This window comes from Gobio gobio, assembly GCF_949357685.1.
Source record: "Gobio gobio genome assembly, chromosome: 24".
Taxonomy (NCBI): domain Eukaryota; kingdom Metazoa; phylum Chordata; class Actinopteri; order Cypriniformes; family Gobionidae; genus Gobio; species Gobio gobio.
Window position 1 is genome coordinate 42,549,192 of NC_137120.1, and position 17,563 is coordinate 42,566,754.

The 17,563-nt window shown below is 38.6% G+C and overlaps 2 protein-coding genes across 4 annotated transcripts; both read left to right on the top strand.

Moving 5' to 3' along the window:
- The first annotated feature begins 697 nt into the window (after positions 1-697).
- Positions 698-11,325, top strand: LOC307120895 (uncharacterized protein). 3 transcript variants are annotated; one of them, XM_079808128.1, is made up of 5 exons: positions 698-747; positions 4,557-4,703; positions 7,272-8,953; positions 9,193-9,356; positions 11,179-11,325. In XM_079808128.1, the coding sequence occupies exons 2-4, from the start codon at positions 4,634-4,636 to the stop codon at positions 9,193-9,195; spliced, it is 1,755 nt and encodes a 584-aa protein (XP_079664254.1). In that variant the 5' UTR covers positions 698-747; positions 4,557-4,633; the 3' UTR covers positions 9,196-9,356; positions 11,179-11,325. The 3 variants fall into 3 exon arrangements, with proteins under 3 accessions (XP_079664254.1, XP_079664253.1, XP_079664252.1); XM_079808127.1 differs by having other exon boundaries at positions 722-752; XM_079808126.1 differs by lacking the exons at positions 698-747; positions 9,193-9,356; positions 11,179-11,325 and having other exon boundaries at positions 4,599-4,703; positions 7,272-9,153.
- LOC307120901 (uncharacterized protein) lies at positions 11,176-16,014 on the top strand. Its single transcript, XM_079808144.1, has 2 exons — positions 11,176-11,267; positions 13,246-16,014. The coding sequence occupies exon 2, from the start codon at positions 13,251-13,253 to the stop codon at positions 14,211-14,213; it is 963 nt and encodes a 320-aa protein (XP_079664270.1). The 5' UTR covers positions 11,176-11,267; positions 13,246-13,250; the 3' UTR covers positions 14,214-16,014.
- Positions 16,015-17,563: the final 1,549 nt, after the last annotated feature.

Sequence of the window (17,563 nt, forward strand, 5' to 3'; positions counted from 1 at the left end):
TGTGCGATATGAGAATCGATACTCTGGCGCCAAATATTGATATTTTAATTAGTAAAATAAGGCGTGATAAATAGATTTCCCTGCGTTGCTACTTCATGGCTCCTCAAGGTGGCGCTCAACACGAGAATGAGGAAAATGTTAACTACCGGTAGCCTGATTTAGTTAATCAATAGATGCCCCAACCACGTTTGAGTCCAAATAAATAAATATATTGATTATTGCAGAATTGCTGTATTTAAGTATTCTAGTAAAAAGTGATAGGTGTTCCTGTAAGGAGCTATATTGGTACTTGAATCCCTATAGCCAGCTTAATTTAGTCAATTTGATTAAAACATATTTATATTTTTGACTTAAGTCAAGCCAGTTAATTACATTAAGCATATTTTTATGTGAACATTTATTTATTTTTTATCAAGCAAAATAAAATAAATTGATTTTAAGTGAAAAACATTATTTAATTTCACAGAATCAACTTGATTTTACATCAAGAAAGAGATTGTATGGGTTACAGTCGAAAGGTAGGACATTTTCACTCAGGTTTGCACATTAAAAGAATGGTTAGTATTTGTTTTAAATTAATGTTCAGTGTTTTTCATGTGACATTGTAGCGTTTGTTGAATGTATATTCTATTTCACACACTATTCTAAATATTAGGCAGTATGCACTGTGTACTCTGCAGTTTGTGCCGTTTTCGCCGCGCGTCGATGACGTCACGCACGCGCCATCACAGCGCCGAGTCTCCTGAGGTGAGGTAAGCGGCTCGGTGCTTCGTATGTTTATACAATTATTAAAACACAGCTTGTTAAAGCAACATTGTATAGGGTGATTTCTATTGTTTTCATCTGGCACAGAGCTATTTATGTGTCTTTTCTTACTGAAATAAACGTTTAGCCTAGCATGTGAGAAACTAATGTTAAAGACCTGAGCGATTTTGTTTCTCTTTATATGTTCGTTTGTATGATTGCCAAGGTGAAAAACTGCAATAAAACACATTATTTCAGTACACTTGCATAATATACTTAAAGTGCTTAATTGTTTTCGCCCACTAATTTGGATTTAATATACTAAAAATACCCACATGAAAAAATACTATAGTATATTATAGTAAAATTACTCTAGTAAATACTATAGTGTTTTTGAACCATACTATAGTAAAGATACTACAGTAAATTGTAGTATATTATAGTATTTACTACACTTTGTTAATTTACTGTAGTATATTTACTATAGTACAGTTAAAACTCTATAGTATTTACTACAGTAATTTTACTATAATATACTATAGTATTTTTTCATGTGGGTATTCTTAAATAATCTTAAGTGTACTCAACTGCTATTTTTACACACCATATGAATTAAAAATTTGCTTTTAACATGGATGATTTAAAATATAAGAATAATATATAATAAATATATAGCAAAGAATCATTTGTAATGAATTGCCCACATTTTATACATTAAATAATCAATTTCAAATGTATTGTAACTGTAAATATTCCTTTTATATGATTTAGATATTGGGGCTTAAGTATACAATGGTGATGAACTAAAAGACATGAGGCTGTGATGATTAGTGTTTATGGGAACTAGAAAGTCCATGAAAACAAAGACAAACCAAACGTGACTGACAGTATACATAAAATTGTATGTAAAGCATTCATAGCACACTTTTAAGTAATGCACTTATGTATATTTGGTTTACTTCATCTGACTACACTTAAAATACTTTTAAGTGTTAAGGCTTGTTCACACCAAGAATGATAACTATATTAGCGTCACACCAGCGGACGATATCGTTCTGTTTATACTTAGGCCATGTCCACACTAATAAGTTTTCGTTTTAAAACGCATCTCTTTCTCTCCGTTTTGGCCTTCCGTCCACACTGACACAGCGTTTTAAGTCAATGAAAACGTAGCTTTTTGAAAACGCTCTCCAAGGCGGATATATCGATACTGATGTGAGCATCGAAAAGTATCGATACTCAAATAAAAATATCGATACTAATGTGTTTTTTTCCCTGGTAATTTTGTTTATTTAAAGAAAGAGATTATTTTATGCATGCAATACAAATAACCTATACTGAATAGTTGTTATAATTTATTAAATGTAATAATTAAAAAGTTCAGTTTAGAAGTATCGTATCGGTATCGATAACGGTAATACTAGCCTTGAAATTATCAGTATCGTATCGAAAGCAATCCCTGTCATGTGACGCGTATTGTACCAAAAAAAACTCAAATCTATCCGGATTAATGTAGACGTAGCCTAATCGCGTGTTTGTCTGTCACTTTAAATGCTCGAGCTTGTTACAGCAGGATGTATTCTGATTGGCTGTCAATGTTTTTCTCGTTCATCCGCTATATAAAATCGCTCTGAAAGTGATTCCAACGATAACGTTTCTCAGTGCCTTTATCGTTATCATTGTGGTGTGAACTCTGCTATTCTTTAATATTGAGAATCATTTTTAGAACCTTTATCGTTATCTTTATAGTTATCGGCCTTTAGTGTTAAATAGTGCATTTATATTAAGTGCAACAGTTGGGTAAATGTACTTACAATTAGTACATTAGTTGTATATTTTTAATAAAATCAATTTAATTTAAATTTAGGATTACTATATAAAAGTCTACTAAGATTTAACTCATTTTTAAAGCATTCAAAGCACACTAATAAAACTAATTAGTGGTATTTAGCATACGTTTTCCAGTGCACTGAAGGACTACTGAAGTACAACCCCAAATCAGAAAAAGTTGGGACAGTATGGAAAACGCCCCCCCCCCCCCCCCCAAAAAAAGAAGTGATTTCTAAATTTACTTTGGCTTGTATTTCATTGCAGACAATATGAACACAAAATACTTCATGTTTTGTCTGGTCAACTTCATGTCATTTGTAAATATGCATCCTTTCCTGTCATTCAGACCTGCAACACATTTCAAAAAAAGTTGGGACAAGAGCAATTTAGGGCTAGTAATGAGGTAAAATGGTTAAATAATGATGTGATTTGAAACAGGTGATGTCAACAGGTGATTGTAATTATGATTTGGTACAAAAGCAGCATCCAAGAAAGGTCTAATCCTTTAGGAGCAAAGATGGGCCGAGGATCGCCAGTTTGCCAACAAATACGTGAAAAAAATTATTGAAATGTTTAAAAACAATGTTCCTCAAAGAAAGATAGGAAGAGATTTGGATATTTCACATTCAACAGTGCATAACATAATTAAAAGATTCAAGGAATCTGGAGGAATTTCAGTGCGTAAAGGACAAGGGCGCAAGCCTAAGCTGAACAACCGTGATCTCCGATCCCTCAGGCGGCACTGCATCAAGAATCGTCATTCATCTAGAAGCGATATCACCACATGGGCTCAGGACTACTTTGGCAAACCTTTGTCAAGTTCCACAATACGTAGTTACATCCACAAATGCCAGTTAAAACTGTACTGTGCCAAAAGGAAGCCCTATGTTAACAGTGTCCAGAAGCGCCGTCGACTTCTCTGGGCTCGGAGGCATCTGGGATGGACCATCACACAGTGGAAACGTGTACTGTGGTCAGATGAATCAGTATTTGAGGTTTTTTTTGGGAGGAATGGACGCCGTGTGCTCCGGACCAAAGAAGAAAAGGATCATCCAGACTGTTACCAGCAACAAGTCCAAAAGCCAGGGTCTGTCATGGTATGGGGTTGTGTCAGTGCCCTTGGCAAAGGTAACTTGCACTTCTGTGAAGGCACCATTAATGCTGAAAAGTACATTTTTGATTTTGGAGCATAATATGCTGCCTTCAAGAAGACATCTTTTCCAGGGACGTCCATGCATATTTCAACAAGACAATGCAAAACCACATTCTGCACACATTCTGCAGTCCTGTCTGCGGAGGAAGAGGGTTCGGGTACTTGACTGGCCTGCCTCAGTCCTGACCTGTCTCCAATAGAGAATGTGGACAACGAAGACCCCGAACTGTTGCCCACCTTAAGACTTGTTTGCAGGAAGAATGGGACAAAATTACACCTGAAACACTTCATCACTTGGTGTCTTCAGTCCCTAAACGTCTTTTAAGTGTTGTGAAAAGGAATGGCAACATTACAAAGTGGTAAATGCTTTACTGTCCCAACTTTTTTTTAAATGTGTTGCAGGTCTGAATGACAGGAAAGGAAGCATATTTACAAATGACATGAAGTTGACCAGACAAAACATGAAATATTTTTTGTTCATATTGTCTGCAATGAAATACAAGTCAAAGTAAATTTAGAAATCACTTCTTTTTTTTTATTTGCGTTTTCCATACTGTCCCAACTTTTTCTGATTTGGGGTTGTAGAAATATACATTTAATTACTGTGTTTATAGTGTATAACTTTTACAATTTTATTTAGCACAAGAAAATAAGAATGTACTACAAATGTACTTGCTTGTATTTTAAGTATTTTTGTGCATTCAAGTATACTTTTTTTACCTGGGTGTTTCAATGTTTGGAGCAATAATGCTATTGTTACTGAATCAACCTTGAGAATGATGAGACAACAAAGCATCAATTTGATAACTGATTGTTTATTTTTTGGCAGATCTGCTCCTACCACAGCGGTTCTCCAGTAAATGCTGGGATATTCCCATCAGCCCATAGTGAAGATAGAGTTTGTGAATGAACATTGAAGTCATGAGTGATCCAGAACCCTGCAGAATAAAGGAGGAAGACACTGAAGAGCAAATAGGTTGGTGTTTATTCTTGATTCTTTAATAAGGTTATACAACTTCAAGCAGTTCTTCAGATTTAGTGGTTTCTGTTAGAAAAATCATGACCGGTGAAATAATCATAGCTAAAAGGGGCTTTCACACTGTGTATTTATAAGAACTTAGTGTAGGGAATTTAGAGTTATACCCCATAAAGAGACCAATCTGCTCAATAAAGACCACGAGTCAAAGTTGTAGTTTAATAAGTTGACAGAGTTAACTGAAGACAAAGCTCTCCACACTTCCAAAGCCCGTTGAAAATGAGTAAAAGGATCCAGCCTCGAACTCCCTTAAAATACAGAAACACTAGTACTAATAGGTCTTTGGGTAATCTGCTAACATCAATTCTATAGTTTCTGATAGGCTAACAGATAATTCTAGCAACATCTGAACATGGTATTCTATTCTTTATTCAAATTAGATTACAGATATAGACATCATCTTTGACACACCATGTTTTATGTACACCGATCAGGTATAACATTATGAGCACTGAACGGTGAACTGAATAACACTGATGATCTCTTCATCACCTGTTAGTGGGTGGGATATATTAGGCTGCAAGTGAACATTTTGTCCTCAGATTTGATGTGTTAGAAGCAGGAAAAATGGGCAAGCGTAAGGATTTGAGCGAGTTTGACAAGGGCCAGATTGTGACGGCTAGACGACTGGGTCAGAGCATCTCCAAAACTGCAGCTCTTGTGGGGTGATCCCGGTCTGCAGTGGTCAGTCTCTATCAAAAGTGCTCCAAGGAAGGACCAGTGGAGAACCGGCCACAGGGTCATGAAGGACCAGTGGAGAACCGGCCACAGGGTCATGGAGGACCAGTGGAGAACCGGCCACAGGGTCATGAAGGACCAGTGGAGAACCGGCCACAGGGTCATGGGCGGCCGAGGCTCATTGATGCCCGTGTGGTCCGATCAAACAGACGAGCTACTGGAGCTCAAACTGCTCAAGAAGTTAATGCTGGTTCTGATAGAAAGGGGTCAGAATACACAGAGCATCTCAGTTTGTGGAGTATGGGGCGGCACAGCCGCTGACCAGTGCCCATGCTGACCCCTGACCCCGCCCAAAGCACCAACAGTGGCCCGTGAGCATCAGAACTGGACCAAGGAGCAATGGAAGAAGGTGGCCTGGTCTGATGATCACGTGTTCTTCTACATCACGTGGATGGCCGGGTGTGTGTGCGTGGCTTACCTGGGGAACTCATGGCACCAGGTGCACTATGGGAAGAAGGCGTGGCGGCGGAGGCAATGATGCTTTGGGCAATGTTCTGCTGGGAAACCTTGGGTCCTCCATCATGTGGATGTTACTTTGATACGTCCCACCTACCTAAGCATTGTTGAGCCCATGTCCAGCCTTTCATGGAAATGGTATTCCCTGTGGCTGTGGCTCTTTCAGCAGATAATGCGCCGCCACAAAGCACAAATGCTTCAGGAATGCTTTGAGGAGCACAACAACGAGTTTGAGATGTTGACTTGTCCTCCAAATTCCCCAGATCTCAATCCAATCGAGCACCTGTAGGATGTGCTGAGCAAACAAGTCCGATCCATGGAGGCCCCGCCTCGCAACTTACAGGACTTAAAGGATCTGCTGCCAACATTTTGGTGCCAGATACCACAGCACACCTTCAGGGGTCTAGTGGAGTCCATGCCTCGACTGGTCAGGGGACCAACCCAATATTAGGTCATAATGTTATGCTTGATCGGTGTTTGCAAGCAACTTAAGTAAGGGTCACAGGTGAGTAGGGCTGCATGATATATCGCTTTGGCATCATATCGCTATTTACTGTGCCCATAAGCATTATAATGGCAGCCCAAAATTTGAAACCCCAAAAAGTGCATTCATCCAAGCGTTACGGCTGCATTTGTGTAAGAAAAATATCCATATTTAAAATGCGTCTGGCAGACCGCCTTGCGTATTCAACTTACGAAGAAAGTGTAACCCCTCTCGCAGTTAAAAGCATTTACGCTACATCCGACGTCATACGACACGCTATTTACACTTTTTCTGTAAGTTCAATACGGAAGGCGGTCCGCCGGAAGCTAGATATTTTACCTTTATAAGGTTTTAAATATTGATATTTTTCTTACACGAACCCATCGATTTGCTTCAGAAGGTCTTTATTAACCCCTGGGGCCATGTGGAGCAGTTATATGAAGGAAGGATGCACTTTTTTGAGCTGCAAATTTTGGGCTGCCATTAAAAAAAAAGTTCCTGTAAAAAAAGTTCCTGGTACAAATTGTTCCGGGTAATTTCGGTGGAAACGGGGCTATACACACCTAGGATGACTTGAGGGAGAGTAAATCATGGGCTAATGTTCATCTTTGGGTGAACCCACCCTATTATCAAATATATTCAATAGTTTGCACTCAAAAACGTGATTTATGATAGTAATCATAATTGGACGATTAATGTACTCGGGTCAAATGATGCATCAAAATGTTCATACTTTCTTCTATTATGTCAGAGTTCACATGTCCTTTTTCTTTCACATTTCTCTCTTTTTATGATTTACTGAAAATCAAACTTTTTTACTTTCATTTTAGACCTGATAGAAACGAACAAGGAGATTGAAGAACTGTTTGAAGAGGCAAAGAAACATGTAAAAACTGAAGAAATATCCTCGAGTCTCTCATTGAAAAGAGCAGACAAAACCTCTTTCACTTGCCCTCAGTGTGGGAAGAGTTTCTCATGCGAGCAAAATCTTAATCTTCACATAAAACTTCATCGTGGAGGGAAGCCGTACACATGTGATCAGTGTGATAAGATTTTCACAATAAAAGGAAACCTTGATGAACACAGGAAAATCCACACTGGAGAGAAGCACACATGTGGTGAATGTGGGAAGACTTTTGCACAAAAAGGAAACCTTGACGAACACAGGAAAATGCACACTATAGCGAGGCCGTACTCATGTGATCGGTGTGGGAAGAGTTTCCCATATCAAGGAGACCTTACCGATCACATGAGGATCCACACCGGAAAGAAGCCACACGCGTGTGATCATTGTTGGAAGAGTTTTGTGCATAAAGCAAACCTTATTGAACACATGAAGATCCACAATGGAAAGAAGCCACACACGTGTGATCAGTGCGGGAAGACTTTCGCACAAAAACGAGTCCTTAATGAACACAGGAAAATCCACATTGGAGATAAACCACACACATGTGACCAGTGTGGGAAGAGTTTTGCTCGAAAAATAAATCTTAATGATCACATGACCATCCACACTGGAGAGAAACCGCACACATGTGATCAATGTGGGAAGAGTTTTACACGTAAAGGAACCCTTAATGAACACATGAGGATCCACACTGGAGAAAGGCCATACACATGTGACCAATGTGGGAAGAGCTTCATAAAATCAGGCATTTATAAAGTACATCTGCTTAGTCATTCTAGAGAAAGAGTACATAACAGTGACCAGTGCGGTAAAAGGGACCACCGGAAAGTTCATACAAAGGAGAAGCCTTACGTCTGTTATTTGTGTGGGAAGGGTTTTCATAATGCGACTGTGTTAAAAATACACCAGAAAAGACACAGTGGTGTGAAGGATCATGTGTGCTCGGAGTGTGGGAAGAGTTTTATTACTGATAGGGCACTGAAAGTGCACCAGACCGTCCACACTACAGAAACCCCTTACAAGTGTTCACACTGTGACAAGAGATTCAAATGGTCAGAATATCGCAGAATACATGAGAAAATCCACAGTGGAGAGAAGCCGCACACGTGTGATCAGTGTGGAAAGAGCTTCAGACTAAAAGTAATCCTTAAAGAACACATGCAAATCCACACCAGAGAGAAGCCGTACTCATGTGATCAGTGCAGGAAGAGTTTCACACATAAAGGAAACCTTAAGGTACACATGAAGATCCACGCTGGAGAGAAGCCGTACTCATGTGATCAGTGCGGGAAGAGTTTTAGTTGGCTGAGTGCTTTAAAAATACACCGGAAAAGACACACCGGTGTGAAGGATCATGTGTGCTCGGAGTGTGGGAAGAGTTTTTTCACAGATACTGAACTGAAAGTGCACCAGACAGTTCACACTAAAGAAACCCCTTACAAGTGTTCATACTGTGACAAGAGATTCAAACGGTCAATATATCTGAAGATACATGAGAGGATCCACACCGGAGAGAAGCCGTATCACTGCCATTCATGTGGAAAACGTTTCACTCAAATATCGTCTCTAATCTTTCATAAGAAAAAATGCATGCCTGAGAATATGGTAGGTAGTTTGAGTTCTGATCCTGTGAACCTGTGTAGAACCAGTGCTGTATCAGAGATAACTTTGATAATCGATTAATCGATGATTCATTGATTATTTCACAGATTAATCAGGCTTTGACCAATTATTCAGCTTTGGCAGTTAATTGAGTTATTGCTAGAATGATCTGTACTGTTAATCAGAACCATGGTGTGAACTGATTACCCATTTGATTCGTACTAGTGTTTCTGTCTCTTAAGTGAGTTCGAGGCTGGATCCTTTTACTCATTTTCTACGGCCTTTGGAAGTGTAAAGAACTTTGTCTTCAGTAAACTCTGTCAACTTCAACTTTGACTCATGGTCTTCATTGAGCAGATTAGTCACATTAATAATCATCCCCCATCATTGTCACCGCTGATCTCAGGTAAAGCTGTTTTTGTTAAGCGGTTTAATGTGAGCAGAGCTGTATACTGTGAATATTGTGCCTACAGAGAGCAGTTCTAAATCACCATGACTCACTAGTGATGTGTGTTGAAATTAAGGGCCCTTTCACACCTACCTTGTTTGGTCTGGATTTTCTGACTTTTCAGTTTGATCCGAATCAAAATTACAGGTGTGAAACCTCCCCCGGACCAAACAGATGAAATTTGGGCAGACGAAAAGAGGTAGTCTTGGTCCGGATCAAACTGAACTGAACTGAAAGGTTCGGTTCGTTTCTAGTGTGAAAGCATTTCCTGTATGGTTCGGACTTTCAGACCATTTACAGGAAGTTCCTGTTTAAATTTTATAATGTTATTTTAAAATTTCATCTCGGCTATATTGATTACGAAAAGTGTAAATATGCGCAATATGTCAGAAGACAGAAGGTCAGAAATGATTTTGACCACTTCATTAAGTTTTGTTTTGTAGAAAGCCTTTCTTTTAAAGTGAATTTTGTTTTGTATAAATTTTATCTTAATTTTAATCAATGTTTCATCAGCCAATTGCATGGATTTAATAAATAAGAAGCACATAGGCTATGAACTATGCTTCAACACTTCTCTTGAACACGTCTCATAAATAAACCCAAACTCAGCCTCACAGACATGAGACATGTGTTTAGAAAGCTTGAAATGTTCACACAATTCGAAATTAATAGTCAAGCAACGATATGCGTCTGTTCATTCTTTCTTGACAACGGGTGCGTCTCAATCAGCCCCTAGTTCAGTAGTCATGGCACTGATTAGGGAGTGAGCTCATTGACTTATTCCCTGTTCAGTGCCTCAACTACTGAACTAGGGGCTGATTGAGACGCACGTCCGTTTACAAACCAATCAATGTCAAGATGCAGCCCACATAGATGATGACGACAGTATGCAATTGTGTCATGTAAAGCTCTTTTGTGCGCTCGCATGATTGCAATGTGAAACCAAACCAAAACTAACCGAATGTATAAAATGTAACAAAACATGAACTTCGTTTCGGACCTTGGTGCGGACTTTCAGGTGTGAAAACGCCCCAAATTCAAACATATTACTTTTTTAAATCTCAGAATTTTTTGTTGTTTAGAGACTAAATCATAATAGTCTCAGATGGATCTATAAAATTAAGCCGAGTTTCATAAAATTTTTCACACTTTGGGTTCTGGTAGACCATTTTCTGTAGATCAAAGAAATGGTGTTCTTACTCAAAAACCTACACTAAAAAAAAAGTCCTACACTCAAATGGTGCTATATAGTTCTAAAAGTGGTTCTTTGGGTCGTACTCATAGGGGAACCACTTTAAGTGCTGTATAGCACCAAATCTTGGTGCTTCATAGGTTCTTTGGGATGACTGAGGTGTTATATAGCACCGCTACTCTATACAGAACCTGTTAAGATATGGTGCTATATAAAATCAAAAGTGGTTCCCCTATGATTATGAGCCAAGAACCACTTTTAGTGCCATATAGTACCATTTTTTTTAGTGTTTTAGATTTACGCTGAGCAATGTAATGTGTATGTACTGAACTGAATTTGATCTTTTGTCTTTCAAAATGTCTCTTATTTTCATTATTTTCATTATTATTTTCATATAATAAGCAGTAATTAAGAGTTTGAGGCAAAAGTTGTAGTTAAGAATTAGTGAGAACTAGATCTTATTTTTCCAAAAATATTTTTTAATAGTATTTTTGTGTTATGAGAGGCGGTGTAAAAATTAGAGGCTTCTTGGCCCTCCCTTTCGGTGTCCATCTGTGCTTGGTCTTTATTCACTTCCTTTATTTACAGTCACCATCCAAAACGTGCATGAGAGACATGTAGCCGAAACCACGATTTCATACTATTTCACCAGGAGTCCACAGGTCAGGGTAACTATGGTATGGAAAAGCTGTACATTTAATCACATTTTAAACAAACACTACATATTACATAAGTAAAAAAAAAAATACTGAACATGAGATTTTCCTTCATTAGAAAAAAGTGGAAAGGTTTGTAACATGAGACTGGTTTGTGACACATGAGGTCAAGCAGAAACCGAACATAAAAAGGTGTTTTGCAAGATTTTGTCTAAATCAAGCTTTCAAGGGATTTTTCACCCAAAAATGAAAATTCTGTCATCATTTACTCACCCTCAATTTGTTCCAAACCTGTATGAGTTTCTTTGTTCTGCTGAACACAAGATAAGATATTTAGACGAATGTTTGTAACCAAGCAGAGAGAGCAACCATTGACTACCATAGTAGGGAAAAAAATACTATGGTAGTGATATATTTTGTATTTAAATCTTCCAGGCCAGTTCCTGTTTGTAAAATGAGCACCATTTGTCTTTAATGGCCCTTGGAGCCCATGAGTGATTGGATTAGCATCTATGCATTTGAATGTCACTGTTATGCTGATTGGATCAGTATCGATGGCAGGAACGTTTGGGGTGTGTAAGAACGATCTCCTGTGGGAGGTCCTAACAGTTTCCCTTTGTCTGAAGCCCTTTGTCTTCCCTGTATAAAGTTCTGTCTCAGAACACAGAACGTTGGGTTAAGATTGTTGAAGGGCGGCATGATAACATCGATGCTGAAAGACTGCTACACTACAAACCTTCAATAAATTCTTCTCCCCACAAGAACTCTGGTCAAGCTTACTTATTTTATGTATTGGAGAAATCTAATACATTGGCGAGCCACCCAAATGATTGCTCGGCCAAATACACCAAAATCTAACAGTAGTCAATGGTTGCTCTATCTGCTTTGTTACAAACATTCTTCTAAATATCATCTTTTGTGTTCAGCAGAACAAAGAAACTCCTACAGGTTTGGATCAACTTGAGGGTGAGTAAATTATGACAATTTTCATTTTTGGGTGAACTATCCCTTTAAGGTCATTGCCAATAAATCATTTGCCACTCCAAGGGCCTGTTAGGAAATGGCCCAAATAATTTACCATGAATTATTTAATTGCTGAAACGAAACAAGAATTTAGGATACAGTTTTAATAATATTTTTAAGAGTTAGGTACATCTCCTTAGTTTCCCAACTTTCCAGCCATTATGTGCTCCACAGTCCATTAGGTGGTGTGAATGGTGTGCCATCTGCCATAAAACACCAGAAGAAGACGTAAGTAAATATTGAATATTTCATTTTTAAGACCATTTTCTGCAACAAAGATCTAATTCTTTAGGTGCTATGAATAAAAGTACTGGAAAAATCGAACTATAGATGGACATATTATGCGGTTAATGAAACTGTCTCTAATACACAAAGGAAGAGAAAAAACTTCTCTGAATATGAAACTAATGTATTATGTAATGTATTATGTATGTAATGTGTTTTGATATATTATTGACGTTTCATCGTATTATTGATACAATTTTGTGAGCGATAATACTATAAAGCAGTGTTTTATTCTTTTACCAGCGTCCTGACTCGATCTGTTTCAAACACAAACACAAATTGAGCTCTGTGCTGATGATCCTGTAAGACTTTAGCCCAATTTTGAGCTCTACGCCATGACCTAAAGCACAATCAATGTAGAATTCAACAGCTTAGATACGGCATGTCAACAAAGCTCCTCACTTCCGAGTCATGTGTCAGAACGCCGGCTCTATTCTCACGCATGCGTCGTGACGGTGCTTCATGAATTCACGTCTGAGACCCAGAATAAAGTTGAATAAAGTCGCTATTTAGATTTTTTGTTTGAGCACAAAAACTATTCTCATCACTTCATGAAATGGTTGTAGAAGCGCTGTAGTGAGATGGACTTTGTAACAACTCTTTAGGGTTCAGGGTTCAGTTTTATGTCCTTTCCCTTCACATTTCTCTCTTTGATTTACTGAAAATTAAACCTTTCTCACTTTCGTTTTAGACCTGATGGAAGAGAACGAAGAACTGAGGGAAGCGGATGAGAAACATCATGTCAAAACTGGTGAAACATCTTTGAGTCGCTCACAGGCTGAAAGTAATTTATTATTGAAAAGAAGAGCCAAGATATCTTTAACCTGTCCTCAGTGTGGGAAGAGTTTTGCACAAAAATCAGGCCTTAAGGAACACATGAGAATCCACACTGGAGAGAAGCCGTACTCGTGTGACCAGTGTGGGATGAGTTTTGCACAGAAAGTACACTTTAAAGATCACATGAGGATCCACACCAGAGAGAAGCCGCACACGTGTGATCAGTGCGGGAAGAGCTTCACACAAAAAGGAGGCCTTAAGGAACACATGAGAATCCACACTGGAGAGAAGCCGTACACATGTGATGAGTGCGGGAAGAGCTTCAGAAAGGCAGACACTTTTAAATTACATCTGCGTTATCATTCTGGAAAAAGACCATTCAGCTGTGACCAGTGTGGTAAACATTTTTTTAGGGGAGATGCCCTGAAGAACCACTTGAAAGTTCATTTAAAGGAGAAGCCTCATGTGTGCTCTTTGTGTGGAAAGAGTTTTATTGAGTTGGCTGCTTTAAAAAAACACCAGAAACGACACATCGGTGTGAAGAATCACATGTGTTTTGATTGTGGGAATATCTTTTTTGATGGTGCTCAACTGAAGCGGCACCAGAGAACTCACACTGGAGAAAAACCTTACAAGTGTTCACACTGTGACAAGAGATTCAGTCAGTCGGAACATCTGAAAACACACGAGCGGGTTCACACCGGAGAGAAGCCTTTCACATGTGATCAGTGCGGGAAGAGTTTCGCGCGGAAAGGACACCTTAAGGGTCACATGAAAACCCACAGCAAGAAGCCGTATCACTGCCCTCCGTGTGGGAAAAGTTTTGCTTCTTCGTCGTCTCTACTCAAACATACAAAAAACAAATGTCTGAAATCACAGTAAGCAGTTCATCTTCAGATCACACACTTCATCCTCACCACACAATGCATCAAACAATCTATGGCAGGAGTCTCCAAACTCAGTCCTGAAGGGCCAATGTCCTGCAGAGCTCAGCTCAACACCAGTCAAACTCACCTGAACACGCTAATCAAGGTCTTAGGGCGTTTTAACACCTACCTTGTTTGGTCCGGATTTTCGGACTTTTCAGTTTGGTAGAATCAAAATGACCGGTGTGAAACCTCCCCTGACCATAGTCCGGACCAAACAGACGAAATTTGGTCTGATGAAAAGAGGTAGTCGGTCCGGATCAAACTGAACAAAGGTTCGGTTCGTTTCTAGTGTGAAAGCATTTTCTGTATGGTTCAGACTTTCAGAACATTAACAGGAAGTTCCTGCTTATGTTTAAATATTATAATGTTATTTTTAAATTCAATCTAGGCTACATTGATCATGAAAAGTGAAAAGATGCGCAATATGTCAGAAGACAGAAGGTCAGAAATGATTTTGAACTAAATTTTGTATGATTTTGCTTATGAGCCTTTCTTTAATGTGAATTTCATTTTGTATAAATTGTATCTTCATTTTAATCAACGTTTAATCAGATAATTGCCTGGATTTAATGGTAAATGGACTGCATTTATATAGCGCTTTTAACAGACCAATGGCCATCCAAAGCGCTTTACACATTGCCTCACATTCACCCATTCACACACCGACGGCGGTGTCAGCCATGCAAGGCGCCATCCAGCTCGTCGGGAGCAGCTGGGGTTAGGGGTCTTGCTCATGGACACCTCGACACTTGGTCAGGTGGAACCGGGGATCGAACCACCAACCTTCCGGTTTGTAGACAACCTACATGAACCACTGAACCACTGCCGCCCCAATGATAAGAAGCAAATAGTCTATAGCAGACAATAATCGCGGAGCGATCACATGCTTTACACATGAACTGGAGCGTCTCAAATAAACCCAAACTCAGCAGCTACTGCCTCACAAACATGAGAAATATGTGAATATAAAGCTTGAAATGTCCACTTTTAAACGTGACAAAAAGAAAATAGTCCAGCAATGCCACTGTTCAATAGTGGCAATGATATGCTTCCGTTCATTCATTCTTGTCAAAGACGCTGACGTCAGTTTACAACACACAACACACGTCCGTTTACAAACCAATCAATGTCCAGATGCCGCCCACAAAGATGATGACGAGTGGACACAAGTGTGTCATGTACAGTTCTTTAGTGCGCTCGCGTTATTGCCATGTGAAACCAAACCAAAACTAACCGAAAGTATCAAAACGTGAACTTCGGTTCGGACCTTGGTGCGGACTTTCAGGTGTGAAAACGCCCTTACACGGTCCTACTAAGACTAGCTAGATTAGCTGGTTCAGGTGTGTTTATTTGGGGTTGAGCTGAACTCTGCAGGACATTGGCCCTTCAGGACCGAGTTTACCCCCTGATCTATTATTTAAATCCGAGTAGACGACGAGTTTAGAATAAACTTAACGTTATCGTCCGTTGGTTTGGACACTAATCTTACTTATCATTATAGTTATCGTTCTTAACGTGAACAGGTCATTATTATGTTGTTTTGTAGAAGATTGTTTTTCATTAGAAACAGTATTTGTTTTATTTTTACTTGCATTGATGATGTCACAACTAGCATCCTCCTGATTGGGTGGTTTACCTCCCATCTTTTATTTGAGGAAAAGGAATTGAGAAGGAGGATAGAAATGTCTGTTTATAACTGGCAGGTGTTTTTTTGTTTGGTCATGTTCACACATGAACACATTTATAATAAAGAATCACAGAAAGAAATTGTGTATCAGTCCTTATTGGTTCAGTTTAACCAATCAGAGTGAGGGAGACCTGGGGCACGTTCAAGCTCAACGTTTTGCTACGGTTTCCGGGTTGAACGACATGTTTCCAGGAAGCGGTGTGCAACGGGGTTTGAGATTGTTTGGTGGGTGAAGATACAACAATTGAGGAAATCAGAAGACATGATTGTCATAAGAGTTTTACAGTAAAAATATAGCATATCAACATGATGATGTAGTTTTTTGCTTCATTGCAAGGCAAGTTTTTTTATATACCAAATTTCATACACAATGGTAATTAAGTGCTTTACCTAAAAATGAGAGAGAAAATACAAGGCATTAAAAAAGTAAGAACTAGAAATAAAATGATTTAAATTAGAATTGATTACCAGGAGATAAAAAAAGTTAATTAAATGGGATGGGGATGTTCTCTTTTATTCTGGACGGCAAGGGCAGTGACTGTATGTATTTTGCAGTAATAAACTCGTATTTATATCGATTTCATCAGGCTCTTAAAATTAATCAAAAAGAACACAAAGAATGGCCTTCTCAGCTGCCATAGCAGCAACTCTTGGGTTATCAGAACATGGTGTTCAACGCACCACAGATTTAGTTTAAATCACGCTTGGTTGGGGCTGAACGCAGCCCAGATGAGTTTTTAGCACGATTAGAGTAGCATTGGAATGAGATTTTCACTATAATAATTGTCTGAAAGTTTTACAGTTTCACAATATACGGTTACACAATTATTGTTATTATCAGTTACAATAAACTTTAAAAGAATGAAAACAGAAAGGGTTTTATATGGTTGAACAAATACTTTATTATAATCGGAAGATACGTTCAGCTTGTGGAAGGATGGCCACCCTAAAGCCCAATTTATACTTCTGCGTCGTTTGTGTTGCATGAACATGACAGCTTATAAAACTAAAGTAATACTAGTATAGGTAATTATTTCACAACATTTATAGCCTACACATCAGAAAAATACAGAGGTCCGGATTCAAATTATTGGCCGTCATTACTTAAAATGACACTTGTTTATTACAAAAAACGGACTTAAATTCTGGACCTTTGGCAGTTAGGGGTGGTTTGTTCGACCTCTGCCTATGGGCATGAGATGTCTGTACACAACATGATGCGCTATTTAACAGACATCTTGTACGTGTGCTTTCTCTTCTTCTATGTTTGAAATCGATCACCCTTCTGTGTTAAAGTGTTCATACATAAAATAAGAGCAACAAAAGACCATACACAGATATGACATGACATTATTATGAGGTTTCTCAATTTAATGAGATACTTCTCATAATTATGATAACGTTTCTCATTATTATGACTTACTTAAACCAATTTTTTATCCAGTTGTGGTGGAAAATCACAAAGCCAAGAAGTAGAAATGATTTTTGGCCCTTTTACATTTTATCTTATTTATTTATTTTACTTTTCATGACTTGGATCGAATGAGATGTCTGTCCACATCACTGTTTTGATATATACAGTAGCCTATAGCGAATGACCCAAAATTATTGTTTTT